General features: G+C 50.1%; 1 protein-coding gene across 3 annotated transcripts in view; it reads left to right on the top strand.

The window, feature by feature from the left end:
• MEOX1 (mesenchyme homeobox 1) overlaps positions 1-5,679 on the top strand; it is a 26,111-nt gene extending 20,432 nt beyond the window's left edge. For 2 of the 3 annotated variants that reach the window (XM_011985857.1, XM_011985859.1), the window contains 2 exons: positions 2,390-2,562; positions 4,028-5,679. In XM_011985857.1, coding sequence (XP_011841247.1) covers positions 2,390-2,562; positions 4,028-4,150 — 296 coding nt within the window. In that variant the 3' untranslated portion in view covers positions 4,151-5,679. The remainder of the gene's footprint in view (positions 1-2,389; positions 2,563-4,027) is intronic. The other variant, XM_011985858.1, reaches the window with a different exon arrangement.
• The last annotated feature ends 8,397 nt before the right edge of the window (positions 5,680-14,076 follow it).

Raw genomic sequence — 14,076 nt, 5'->3', positions numbered from 1 at the left:
ACACCCCTGACCCGGGCACCGGGACTATCAGGCCCCTCCCCCGCTTTCTCAGGTTCCCGGAACGGCGGCACCCACTCCCCTTCCATCCCTCGGCGGGGGCCGGGGACGCGCAACGCGAGGTGGGCCGGGCCAAGTGACCGAATCACTTTACCGCGCGCGTACTGCTAGAGAGCCGCCCAGCCCGAGGCAGACGGGCGCGGAGGCGGAGGACGCGGAAACTGAAATACAAAGGGATTGAGTGGAAAGCAATAGAGGGAGGTGCTGGGAGGGGAACCAGCTAGGCTCAAAGCTCCAAAGCGGATCGCCGGGTTAATGTGGGGTTTCTGCCTCGCCATCCACTCCCAATGCGGCTGCTTAGCCGACTGTGTAGGCGGCTTCTCTGCATTACACTAGCTGGTCTGAATTCCCCAGCCCAGCCGCCCAGGTAGCTTAGACCCGGCCTCTGAAAACACCGGATCCCTCCTTCCAACACTCCTCGCCAGCAAGGCAGAGATGGGTCTTTCAGGGAGCAGGAAGTTGGGGCGCAGGTTTCGGTAAAGCACCTCACTCGGAGCCACGGTCTCCGTGTCTAAAATGACAATGGGCCGGGCGCGGTGACTTACGCCTGTAATCCCAGCATTTTGGGAGGCCGAGGTGGGCGGATCACGAGGTCAGGAGATAGACAGCATCCTGGCTAACACGGTGAAACCCCGTCTCTACTAAAAATACAAAAAAAAAAAAATAAAAAAAAAAAAAAAAATTAGCCGGGCGTGGTGGCAAGCACTTGTAGTCCCAGCTACTCGGGAGGCTGAGGCAGGAGTATGACGTGAACCCGGGAGGCGGAGCTTGCAGTGAGCCGAGCGAGACTCAGTCTCAAAAACAAAAGAAAAAGGAGGACAATGAAGCGAACGACTTTTAAATGTTAAAGCCGCGCACGCATGGCTCCTGCAGCCATTCCCTGGCCATGTGGCATGCATCGCGAGTTAATTGTGTAGGTGTGTGGTCTTCTTCCCACCTCCTCTCCACCCACCACCTCCATTCATTAAAGTGAAGGTAGAGCTGCCTCCCACCCGTCTGCTCAAGAGATAACCATGCAACCCCTTTTATTTGTTCAGGACTTTATCGTTTGTAAGCCCTTCCTATATATCTATTTTTTTTTTCCCAAGACGGAGCCTTGCTCTGTCGCCCAGGCTGGAGTGCAATGGCGTGATCTCGGCTCACTGCAGCCTCCGCCTCCTGGGTTCAAGCGATTCTCCTGCCTCAGCCTCCCAAGAAGCTGGGATTACAGGCGCGTGCCACCATGCCCAGCTAACTTTTTGTGTTTTTAGTAGAGACGGGGTTTCACCATGTTGACCAGGCTGGTCTCGAACTCCTGACCTCGTGATCCGCCCACCTTGGCCTCCCAAAGTGCTAGGATTACAGGCGTGAGCCACCGCGCCTGGCCCCTACATATTTTTCATTTGAACAATATGTGTATGTCAAATCGCCTGAATTTGATTCTTGTCTCCCACACCCCCTGGCTGAATAAAGTTGGACAATTTGCTTAACTTCTCTGTGTTCATTTTCTGGTCCATAAAGTGAGACTAATACTAGAACCACTTGGTTGGGCTATTGAGGATTAAGAGGCTAATATATGTCAGGTACAGCACCTGGCACAGAGTGTGTTCCCTGACCCCGTTGGCAGTTATGACTGAGCCCCACTGAATCTAACATGCAACCTCCTTCAGAGGGGTCCAGATGGTTTTCCAGATTTGGCCCTCTGGGGCAGATTCTGATTTGGTAGGTAGGTATGGGGCAGGCCTGAGATCCTTCAGATCTGAACAGCTCCCTGGTGCTGCTGATGCTGCTGGCACCCAGGCACTCCTTTGAGTGATGAGGTCTTAGAGCAGCGGACTTGAACAGCACCAGAGGCATCTGGAGGGTTTGCAAAAATAGACTGCTGAGCGCCATCCCCAGAGTTTCTGACTTAGTAGGTCTGGAGTGAGACTGGGATTTGCATTCCTAACAATCTCTCAAGTAATGCTGATGCTGCTGATCTGAGGACCATAGTTTGAGGCTTTGTTTTAGAGCATCTCACCCCTCAAGCCTATGACCACAAGTAATGTCATACTGGGGGGTGGGCTGGGGAGTAGAGATCATTAAACAGCCAAGAGTAGCTTCTTGTGCTTTGGGAATAAAAGAAAGTTCCGGGAGGAGGGGCGGGGGACAGCCAAAAAAAAAAAAAAAACCTTCCCAGTTCTAATATGGGTAAGACACCAGAAGGAATAAAAAGGACAGTGTAGCTTTTTACTCAGCATCCTGTAAAATTAAGGGAGACTGGGAAAGACTGCCTAGTTGCTCAAGGGCAAAAGAAAGGGAATGGAATCTCCTTCAGCCCATGTCTTCCTGTTTTGGGGTCCTCTCTCCCCAGACAACCAAGAGAACAGAGGGAAGCCGGAGGGCAGCAGCAAGGCCCGCAAGGAGAGGACGGCCTTCACCAAGGAGCAGCTGCGAGAGCTGGAGGCGGAATTTGCCCATCATAACTACCTGACTCGGCTCCGCAGATACGAGATCGCGGTAAACCTTGACCTCTCTGAGCGCCAGGTGCGCCCCCAGCGGCCCCTCCTCTTATTTGCTCTCCCATCTCCCTCCCTTCCCTCCTTTCCCACCACCACTCCCTTCACCTTCTTTTTCTTCCTCCAGCCAGTCCAGTGGTTTTCAACTGTGGCCATACCTGAGAATAGCCTGGGGAGTTTTGGGTTTTTTTGTTTTTTGTTGTTTGTCTTTTGAAACGGAGTCTCGCTCTGTCACCCAGGCTGGAGTGCAGTGGTGCGTTCTCAGCTCACTGTAACCTCCACCTCCTGGCTTCAAGAAATTCTCCTGCCTTAGCCTCCTGAGTAGCTGGGACTACTGGCATGCGCCATCACGCCTGGCTAATTTTTGTCTTCTTTTTTAGTAGAGGCGGGGTTTCACAATGTTGACCAGGATGGTCTCAAACTCCTGACCTCAGGTGATCCGCCCTCCTCGGCCTCCTAAAGTGCTGGGATTACAGGCGTGAGCCACCATGCCCAACCCCTGGGGAGATTTTAATAGTGCTGATGTCTGGGCTCTACCCCTAGGGATGATTTTAATTGGCCTGGGATGGGATACAGGCCTCAGAATTTTTCAAAGGCCCCCTAGGTGATTCTCATATGCAGCTAGGTTGGGAGCTCTGGTCTGGCTATTCCCAAACTTGAGTATATGTTGGAATCCTCTAAGGCACTTGTTCAAAATATGGATTCCGGAGGTCTGGAGAGAGATTTTACCATAATGAGTGGGCCTGAGAATCTGTATTTCTAGTATGTTCTCTAGGCGATCTGGATATGCAGCTGGTTCCTGGGCACACTTTGAGAAAAACTTCCCTGGCCCTTTGTTTTGGACTTTCCCTTCGGCCACCCCACACCCCCACACCCAGGCTCTGATATGGAATAATAGTAATAATAACAGTAATATTTGATAGCAGATTTCAGTTGATAGAGCGCTCTGCTAGAGGGCTGGATTTTGAATCAGAAGACTTAGATTCAAGTCCTGCCCTCTATCACTTCTTCTAGCCCTGGGACCTCTGGGTCTCTATCTGTAAAATGGGATCATAATCCTGCAGGTAATACTCAAGCTCAGATGAGAAAATGTGCTGACCAGAGCTATCTAAACCAAAAAGTTCTCTATAAATGTGCCTAAGAATAAGGCTGATGACCTCTGCTCCCAGACCCTTGGGGAATGGAGGTAGGGCGCAGGGGGACCTGGCACAGGCGGGGCAGGGCATGTGAAGAGGGTGGGGCCAATGCAGAGTGTTTTTAGAACATGTTCCCCTGTCTGGGGGTTTATCCCAAGACACAAGACAGACCTCTGGACAGATTGGTGTGTCCTCTCTTTGGTCTTAGTTCCTGGGGCGTTTGAGGGAGTAGAGAGTGGTAAGTGATGGTTTCAAGCTGGGGTCCCTGGAGTTACACCCTGGCTAGCCTGAGCATTGACATGGGGAGGAGGTCACACCAGCCCTGGAGTGCCCAGGCTCCTTTGCTTCCTCCCCTAGGTCAAAGTGTGGTTCCAGAACCGAAGGATGAAGTGGAAGCGTGTGAAGGGAGGTCAGCCCATCTCCCCCAATGGGCAGGACCCCGAGGATGGGGACTCTGCAGCCTCTCCAAGTTCAGAGTGAGATTCTGCGTGGAGGAAAAATGACTAAGGACTGAGCCCCCTACCCAACTACCCCCACCCCAATGCCACCTTTACCCTCTTCCTTCCCCAGCCGGGGCAGCCTCTCCACATCTTTCACTGACTCTTGGATATGAAACTGCCCAGCATTCCTGGGAGTCTTAGAGTTGTCCAGGAAGTTCTATCCAACCTCTTAGCAGCCTCTTCCCTAGGGCCTTTGCTCCCACACTCTCATGGAATCAGACAGAGATCCTACCAGGCCGGATGAATCTGGAAACAGCTTCAGAGACACTGCTTCTCAGGGTCTCTTGGCTGCCACCCATGCCTCCTCCTACTGCCGTTCTCCTGTGTCAGCCAGGCCTCCTTCTGGTCTGGACACCACCTGGCCTGGTGGGAGAGACGCTTTGGAACCAGCTGGCGACTCGGATAGTAAATGCTTCAAAAGGAAGGAAATGATGGAGACACACACCCTTGCCCACCTTCCTCTATGGGCTGTACATCTGAGGCTTTGGGGCCCCTTAGTTGTCCCCAAACCCCAAGAAAAATCAGAATGTGGAGAGTCAAGGACAGCAACTCAGCTGCTGCAAGCCAGAAACCCATCCCTATCTCCAAATTTGTTGGCTAAGTGGGGACACTTATAAGCACTGACTAGAGAAGACAGAAAAATAGCCTCATGTAGGTTTCTGTGTCCCCATATAGGCCCGTCCACACAGGCTTGACTGGGTGGACAAGAATGAACCCATGACAGCACCTGCTGCTTCAAAATCAAAATCAATTTAGGGATATAGCAGGGGCTGTTGGGCTGTGCTCCAGAGAAAAGGAGCAGCTACTCCCTTTAAATCCACGATTGGTGGATTGAAAACCTCTCCAGATGCCCAGTTGCTGGGCTGAACAACTATGGGCTGGAAACAACGTAGAGTCTGGAAAGTGTCCCCTACATTCTGGAGGGGAGGGGAGATAATAAGGAGGGCTCGGATGAGGGCCTGGAGATGCGGAACCCTGGCGTAGAAGGTTCTCGGCATAGAAGGTTCTCTAGCTACAGTGTCCTGTGACTGCAAAAGGGGACGAGAAAATCCCTCTTCCTCCATGGCATGGATGTAAGCTCTTGCTGTGTGTTCTACAAATGCTGTTATTGTGGGAGGAAATGCTAGGTTTTTGTGTGTGGACTGCCCAGACCTCAGCCAGGTCTTCTGGAGATGCCACTTGAGGACTGCTGGCCAAAGAGCATGAGGGACTGAAGCCCTGGCTGCCTCAGCGCTCTGTCTCCCAACACCAGCTGGTGTTGCAGAGGGAGGTCAACGCGAGTTTGGATCTCTTGTACGCAGATGTAATCATTCACATGTAACCCCACCTCTCCACCCCAAAAAGGGCAAGAGCTGTGGAAAATGATTGCCAAATGAGATGGCTGGTTAGAGCATGATTTTTTCTAAAGCATACTTCATATATTTTCTTAAGATTACATCAAACTAATTGTGCAAGGTCAATTCACTTTGTAAGAAAACTCTTGGAGAAATAAAATCAATAAAAAGCAAAGTTCCCAGGCCTTTTTCTTTGCAGAGCGAACAACCACAGCTCTTGTGTGCAACCTTCTGATTGACCAGACAATGTCTAGAAGCAAGAGAAAACGGCAAGAAATGATCTAGACAGAGCTGTCCCCCTTTAGTTTTTCAAAAGGTAGGTACCAAATATAATTGTTGCCCCAAAAATTTTTTTTTCTCCCATGCAAATGCATGGTCTTCATTTCTCATTGTAAAAGTTTAGCTTTCAGTTTCCCTAAACTATGACCTATCAAATAGTCAATGTTTTGTAAACAAAACATTGTTAATAGAGTAATCTTGACCACAAAGTAACCATTCCCAATGTTTAAATTCAAAGTTTGGAGATTTTATTTTTCAAGGTAGAAAAGTGTATATTAATAGTAGTAAAAAATGACATAAGAAAAAATATCCCATATTCTCTGTCTTTTTTTTTTTTTTTGAGACAGAGTTTCGCTCTTGTTGCCCAGGCTGGGACGCAATGTCACCATCTTGGCTCACTGCAACCTCCACCTCCTGGGTTCAAGTGATTCTCCTGCCTCAGCCTCCTGAGTAGCTAGAATTACAGGCATGCGCCATCACGCCCAGCTAATTTTTGTATTTTTAGTAGAGATGGGGTTTCTCCATGCTGGCCAGTCTGGTCTCCAGCTCCTGACCTCAGGTGATCCACCTGCATCTGCGTCCCAAAGTGCTGGGATTATAGGCATGAGCCACCACACCTGGCCTCTATGTCCTTTTTTTCTTTTCTTTTCTTTTTTTGAGACGGAGTCTCACTCTGTCGCCCGGGCTGGAATGTAGTGCCATCTCGGCTCACTGTCACTGCAAGCTCTGCCTCAGCCTCCTGAGTAGCTGGGACTACAGGTGCCCGCCACCATGCCTGGCTAATTTTTTTGTATTTTTAGTAGAGACTGGGTTTCGCCGTGTTAGCCAGGATGGTCTCGATCTTCTGACCTTGTGATCCACCTGCCTTGCCCTCCCAAAGTGCTGAGATTACAGGCATGAGCCACTGCACCTGGCCCTATGTCTTTTTAACTAAAAAACAATTTGTCTCACCAAGATATCAACAATGGACAAAACAGGACTGGCTACAGGGAGGTGAGAGAGGGAGGCAGTAGAGGAGACCTGGCCAGGATCTTGCATTGATGCAGCCTGGGCCAGGTGTGGGCAGTGCCTGGAAGTGACATCAGCAGGAGCTGGAATCAGGCAGATCTACCAAAATCAAGGTGCCAAACAGAGGTGGGTTCAGTGGCTCAGGTTCAGGTTCACAGCCAAGCAACATAGACACGCTCAGTCACCCCCATCCACCCTCCTGCTGGAAACTCAACTCCGTGGCTTCAGGGGACATCATCCTCTTCTGGCTTTCCTCATCTGTCCTAGATGTTCCTTCTCTGTCCCTCATGCAGGCCCCTTTCTCGACGCTTCTGCTCTCATGGCTGGTTTTCAAGGTTTTCTCTTTCTACCACCACCTTCCCTATTTTTCAGTCTCTCCCCAGATGATCCCATCCACCTACTTTTTTTGTTTGTTTTTGTCTTTTGAAACAGTCTCGCTCTGTCGCCCAGGCTGGAGTGCAGTGACACGATCTCAGCTCACCGCAAACTCTGCCTCCTGGGTTCAAGCGATTCTCCTGCCTCAGCCTCCTGAGTAGCTGGGATCTGGCTAATTTTTGTATTTTTAGTAGAGACAGGGTTTCACCATGTTGGTCAGGTTTGTCTCAAACTCCTGACCTCAGGTGATCCTCCCGCCTCGGCCTCCCAAAGTGCTGGGATTACAGGCATGAGCCACCTCGCCTGGCCTACATTTTTTAAAATTGTTGTAAAATACACTAACATAAAATAAAAGTTATCATGTTAACCATTTTGAAGTGCACAGTTCCGTGGCATTAAGCATTTTCTCATTGTTGTGCAACCACTGCCACTATCCATCTCCAGAACGTTTTCATCTTCCCAAACTGAAACCCTGTGCCTATGGACTACTAATCCCTATCCCCTCTCCTCCATTCACCTACAGTTACATAGCATTTGTGCCGTATTGAGCACTGTTCTGCTTTACATGTACAAACTAAGTGAATTCTCTTAGCCATCCTAAGAGGTAGTACTACTGTAATTCCCATTTCACACATGAGGTAACCAAGGTGGAGAGAAGCTGAGTAAACTCCCGAGATTTTATGTGGTTAGTGTTTGGGGTGGATTGTATTATTTGGCCCAGGTATCTTCTTCCCTCTCCACTGGGGAAATGCTTCCCTGATCATTGCCATATGATACACCTGCCGTGGTAAGGGCACACTTCCTCACCTAATTGACATCAGGTTGTCCTTGTGGCCTGCTTTGGCCAATAGAATGTGAGCAGAAGGACATGTGTTGTATCCAAGCAGAAGCTTTACAGGTCATCACACTGCTGTGCTCCTGCTCTTTTCCCTCTGTACAAGGCTGAAATGGAGGTTCCCTGGGTTCCAGAAGGAGAAAAACATGGAACTGGGCTCCAGAAGGAGAAAAATGTAGAACAAAGCTAGAGCTGACCCCACAGCCTTCATAGATGTCAATGAAGATATAAACATTTGTTGTTGTAAGCCAATGATTTGTGGGTCATTTGTCACTGCCACACCAGCTCGTAAAAACTGGCCACTCCAGTGATGAAGCTGGGTTTGGAATTGAGTCATTCTGGCCCCAGGCCACCACTTCCTATGCCTGATCTGGGTCCCTAAGCTTTTATATTCTGCTGCCTACTACCCTTTGCCACCTAGGATGACTATAAGCATCTCAAACTCCCATATCTGAAGGGGAAATCACCATTCCTGGAATTGGGTGAGCACCACTGCCTGCATTCTGATTTCTCTACTTTAGCTGGCAATACTACAACCTACCTACCTGTTAATTCACACTGGAAACCTGGGGCACATCCTTGATACTGACCTCTGCTTTTCCGAACCAATCCACTACCTGCTCCTGCTCATTTTACTTCCCATATAGATATTTCTCCCACCCACGGCATTGTCTTCCCACCACCACTGCCTTCCTTCTGGCTGTTGACGTCTCACTTGAATTAGAGCCTCTGAGAGCCCTCCCTCCTGGTCTGAGGCTGCTCAAATCCCATCCCCTCTCAGCCTGTAGAGTGATCACAAAGAAAATTCAACCCTGTCACCCCCTGTTTAAAACCTATCCGCAGCTTCCCTCAGCCACAAAATCAAGTTCAAGGGCCTTCACAGGTCTCCATGATCCAGCCCCTGACCACCTCCACAGCCGCAACCTAACACCTCCGCCCCAAATCCTGGGCTCTAGCAAGACCAAGCCACCTTCCATTCCACAGCCACAGGCCATGTGATTTCTCTTCTCCATTCCTTGGCTCATTCCCTTCTGCCTGGAGTGCCCTCCCACACCTGGAGCCCCAAGGACTTATGCATTCTAGGAGCACTCTAAAGGAACGCGCAGGAAGTTTAAATATAAATATGGCCAAGTTTTTGTTTGTTTGTTTGTTTTTGTTTTTTTTTAAGAGACTTCATTTCCCAACCTGGAGTGCAAAGGTATGATCATGGCTCACTGCAGCCTCAAACTCCTAGCCTCAAGCAATCCTCCCACCTCAGCCTCCTGAGTAGCTAGCCGGGACTACAGGTGTGAAAAACCATGCCCAGCTAATTTTTAAATTGCTTTGTAGAGATGGGGGTCTCACTATGTTGCCCAGGCTGGCCTTGAACTTCTGGCCTCAAGGGATCCTCCTGCTTCACCTCCCAAAGCCCTGGGGTTACAGGCATGAGTCACTGCACCCAGCCCAAACTAATTTTCAATAGTAGATCAATGCCTAACATGAGGCAGCAACATTCACCAATTTCTAAAACCATCAGAAAAAAACCTCAGTGTGAGAATTTTCCTTTCCCCAATAAACCCAGTTAATAAGCCCACTGCGGAGAGTTTGATCATGACATTAAAAGTACATGCACACATCAATCAAGAGGTTTCTGGTTTCTTTTGAACGCTCCCTGCACTGCTCTCTCTCTTCAGCGTTGGTGTGTGATTGACCAGCGCTGGGTGAGCAGTAGCTGGGACCAGCTGTTCTTCAAGTTAGGTAAAAATCCTCTACTTTCTCCCGAGGGCAAAGCTGCATGAAGGAAGCAAGGCCACCCACTGGCAACTCCCTGATGGGAACCAGTGAGTGTGACCAGAGATGGTGGCTTGGTAGAAATCCAAACAACTGAGAATTCCCAGACGGTAACTTTTCAGTAATGGTTTTCTCCATCCTTGAGACAGCATCAGGGACGAACGAGTGTGTGGCTGACCTGCTGAGAGAGGTGAGGAGATATGAAAAAAAGAGAGAGATGAAGCAAGCGAGTAGGGAATCCATTTCCAAATGAAAAGGCCTGGAGGGGCTCAGGCCTTCAGAAATCTGCTCACCTGCCTGGGCCAGGTCCTGAGATGGATGTGTGCATTTCTGATAGTTCTTCTATTCAAAGATGAGAATCAGTGTCAGGGAGAGATTTACTCTTTTCTGTCCAGACCTCCAAAGCACCACAATTCTCAGTAACTGGGTAAGCCCGTGGTGGGTGGCTTTCTTTCCTTCCATTGAGTGGAAATGATTGCCCTTAAGAGTTATATATTCTTCGGCCAGACAGAGGAGCCTGTGCCTACTAATCCCTCACAACCACCGGTGAGGCACTAGTCAGTCATGTCATCTCTTGGCCACCACGGCGCTGGGCTGTCACCATGTTCCTTCTCTCACCGGCTGCCGCTTCTCAGTCCCATTTGCTGCCAACCCTGGCTACCTGAATATTTTTGAAACACTTTGAAAAATATCTCAAATCCTGCTGGGCGCAGTGGGTCACACATGTAATCCCAGAACTTTAGGAGGCTGAGGCAGGCAGATCACCTGAGGTTGGGAGTTCGAGACCAGCCTGGCCAACATGGTGAAATCCCGTCTCTACTAAAAATACAAAAATTAGCTCGGTGTGGTGGCACCTATCTGTAATCCCAGCTACTTGGGAGGCGGAGGCATGAAAATCACTCGAAGCCAGGAAGCAGAGGTTTCAGTGAGCTGAGATCGTGCCTCTGCACTCCAGCCCAGGCAACAGAGCGAGACTCCGTCTTTAAAAAAAAAAAAAAAAGCCCTTCTCGAATGCTACCTGTGGCCATGACTGTCCCTTTATTCTCTATCTTCCCACCTTGTGTGTGTTCCTTTATGGCCTCTATCACAATTTGTCATTCTTCTACTTTTTGTTTCCTTATTCATTTATGGTCTGCTTTATAGGCTGGAAGAAAGAGAAAGGGATATGTTTCTCTGACCATTTTATTCCCAGCTACCAGCATGATGCCTGGCACATCATAAATGCTCAATAGATAGTATTGGATGAGTGGACACATGGATGGAAGGATGGATGGATGGATGGATGGATGGATGGATGGATGGATGGATGGGGGAGCCATTAAATTATTGACATCACTGACTTCTCAGTTCAAAACTGCCCATTGCTGGACACGTTGACAGTGTAGGAGAAGCTCGGTCCAGAAGCTGGTTAGGTGGCTTGATGCAGTCAGGGCTTCAGAGACCACCAGGTCTGGTAGTCACCCTGTTTCTACAGCCCCAGGGAACTCTCTGGGACCAAGGTTCTCTGCAAATCCCTCCCCCACTCTCTGAGCTCTGTCTGAAGTCTGGACAAGTCTCTCCTCTTTGACCTGTGGTTGGCAAAGAAACAGTTTCTAAAGCGAGACTCAGAGGCGTGCCTGATAAGAGGTTTGTGAGCCACTCACACGTCTCTGAGGGTGATGCTTAATAACTTCAAGGTGACATCAGGGTTGGGACTAATATCCGATTGAACAAAAAGAGACATGACCTAACTCGTCTCTCGCCATGGGCCTGGCTGCGAGAGCTTCTCTTTCTTTATTAATTTCCTAACTGGAGTTGCTGGCTCAGGACTCCAGCCTGTCCCCAGAGCTGGGGCCCACGGCTGGGCTTCAATCCAGCGTTAGTGGGAAGGGAACAGGCTCAGCCAGGGTCTGAGAACCCCCAGGATGAACGTCCACTGAGTCTGTGCTCATCTTGGCAAGAGCCTCGTGGTCGGCTTTCTCCACCATCCAGCAGATTTACCCTGCTTTGAGAAAATCCAGTAGGGCAGATCCAAAGGCTCTAAAAAATTCCTCCTGGTACAAAAAACCTTGCTGCAGCCTCCCAGCAAGCTGCAGGCTTCCCCAGTGGCTGTAAAAGATGGTTTTATTTGTGTTTTAAAAAATGATTTAAAACCAGTTTTCCAGGAACACAAATCCTGTCTAAAGCACCCGGTGCACCTGGCTAGAGAGCTGCAGGCCTGTGTCTGAGCTGGCTGACTGCCTGGTGGGACCATGCTATCTTCAGGTTATTTTCCTTTAAGATATTCTCTGCATTGGCCAGGCACGGTGGCTGACGCCTGTAATCCTAGCACTTTGGGAGGCTGAGGGGGGTGGATTGCCTGAGCTCAGGAGATTGTGACCAGCCTGGGCAACACGGTAAAACCCTGTCTCTACTAAAATACAAAAAGTTAGCTGGGCGTGGTGGTGTGTGCCTGTAGTCCCAGCTACTCAGGAGGCTGAGGCAGGACAACTGCTTGAACCCAGGAGGCAGAGGTTTCAGTGAACCAATATGGTGCCACTGCACTCCAGCCTGGGCAACAGAGCAAGACTCGGTCTCTTAAAAAAAAAAAAAAAGTATCTGCTTTGCAGAAGGAGAAATCCTGTGTTTCTTATCACCTTCCCTCCCCACGGCTCTCACCCTACCCCCACGTACACACACACACACACACACACACACACCAGCTTTGGACACTAGCAGATTCCAGTTCTGACACAGGCTGTGCCACAGATTAGTTGCGTGATCTGCGTGGAGTCATTCATCTTCTCTGAGCCTCGGTTTCCTCATCCAGTGTCCTGCAGAAGTAGTGGTGCTTGATAAACACTTGTTGAAAAATGCTCCTACAAAGCACAGATCATATTTTACTCACAGGCTGATAGGAGGATTCAATTCATTCATTCACTCCACAAAAATATTACTTGAGTGCCAACTATGTGTTAAGTCCTAGGTGGGGTGAGTGGAGATGGTCAGACTGTCCCCAGGAAAATGGGGTAAGGTCTACAGAATACCTTGCACGGTGCCTGGCTCAGAGTGGGCCCTCCAAGTGGAAGTGAGCGCCCCCTGTCACTCTGTCTCTCTCTCTCTGTCTCTCTCTCTCTCTCTCTCACACACACACACACACACACACACACACTCCAGATTCCAGTCAGAGTGCTCTTCCCCTTCTTCAGGGAGGCTGCGACACAGTGTCAGCACAAGCATGGAGCCCGGAGGAGTGGGCCTAGGTTTTGGTACCTGCTTTTCTACTCATTCGCTGCATGGCTTTTAGCAAACCAACCATCTTCCCTGGACTGATTTCCCAACTGCAAAAAACTGAGCATTCTAATACCTTGTTCTACCTTGAGTACAAAGGTTAAACAGACACTATGGGCAAAATGTTTTCAAAGCTCCCAGCTATACCAAAAAAAGAAGCGCTGCTGAGAGGCAGTAGGGGATCGTGGGGAAAGTCAAGGGCTTGGAGGATGCCACATCCAGATTTGCTCCTGATGCATTAACCCAGAACAGAACTTTTCACACTGTGGCCACACGTGACAGCCCCTAAGCACATCTTATAATATCGATTCGGCCACTGCGTCAACCCCCTCACACCCATATCCCCTCCATGGGAGGCATTGCTCAGATCTTCACCCAGGGGCAGCTGGGGAGGAGCAGCCTCTTCAGGAAGGAACCAGAAAGTAAAAGCCCAGGGCACTCCTCGGCTGTGTTCTCCCAGGAAGTCCCCAGGGTGCTCAACCCATTGTCAAGCTTGCTGGTCCACCCTCCCTTCATCCTGTCTTCCGTGGCTCTGCCCCCTAGGAGCCCACTTTTCCTTCCCAGCATTACTAGCCCATGAAAGATCCGGAGTACAGAAAAACCAGGCATAACTGTCTCTTCCCCACAGCAAGGTGCCCTGCAGGTGGCCTGTCAAGCGGGCAAGTCCCCCTCCAGAAGCGGGAACCAAGCGCTGAAGGCTGTGTTTCTTCTAAGAGAAGGTGGGGAAGGCCTGGGCCGCTTCAAACGCCTTTTCACTCTCAGCTGCTCCCGTTCACGCACCTCTTCCCTGACAAGCATGAGGAGAAGCTATTACTCGAGAGGACTGCTGGTGGGGTCACTGGAGTGGCCGAGGCCCATGAGCCTGGGGGGACCCCTCAGCCAGGACCAGGCTCTTTCTACTCAAGAATTTGTGGCCCTTCTGGGGGCTGTGGCACAGGATGCGGGGCCTTCCTCCCACAAATCCCCTCTGTGCATCCCCTGACGGATCTCTGTGGAGCAGATGCCAGGGGCTGGGGGAGGACACAATGCCCCTCTTTGTTGGGGGGAGCCAGGCCG

This window comes from Mandrillus leucophaeus, unplaced genomic scaffold (assembly GCF_000951045.1).
Source record: "Mandrillus leucophaeus isolate KB7577 unplaced genomic scaffold, Mleu.le_1.0 Scaffold290, whole genome shotgun sequence".
NCBI lineage: Eukaryota > Metazoa > Chordata > Mammalia > Primates > Cercopithecidae > Mandrillus > Mandrillus leucophaeus.
The sequence above is the reverse complement of the archived record's forward strand: the minus strand, read 5'-3'. Positions and strand labels throughout refer to the sequence as shown.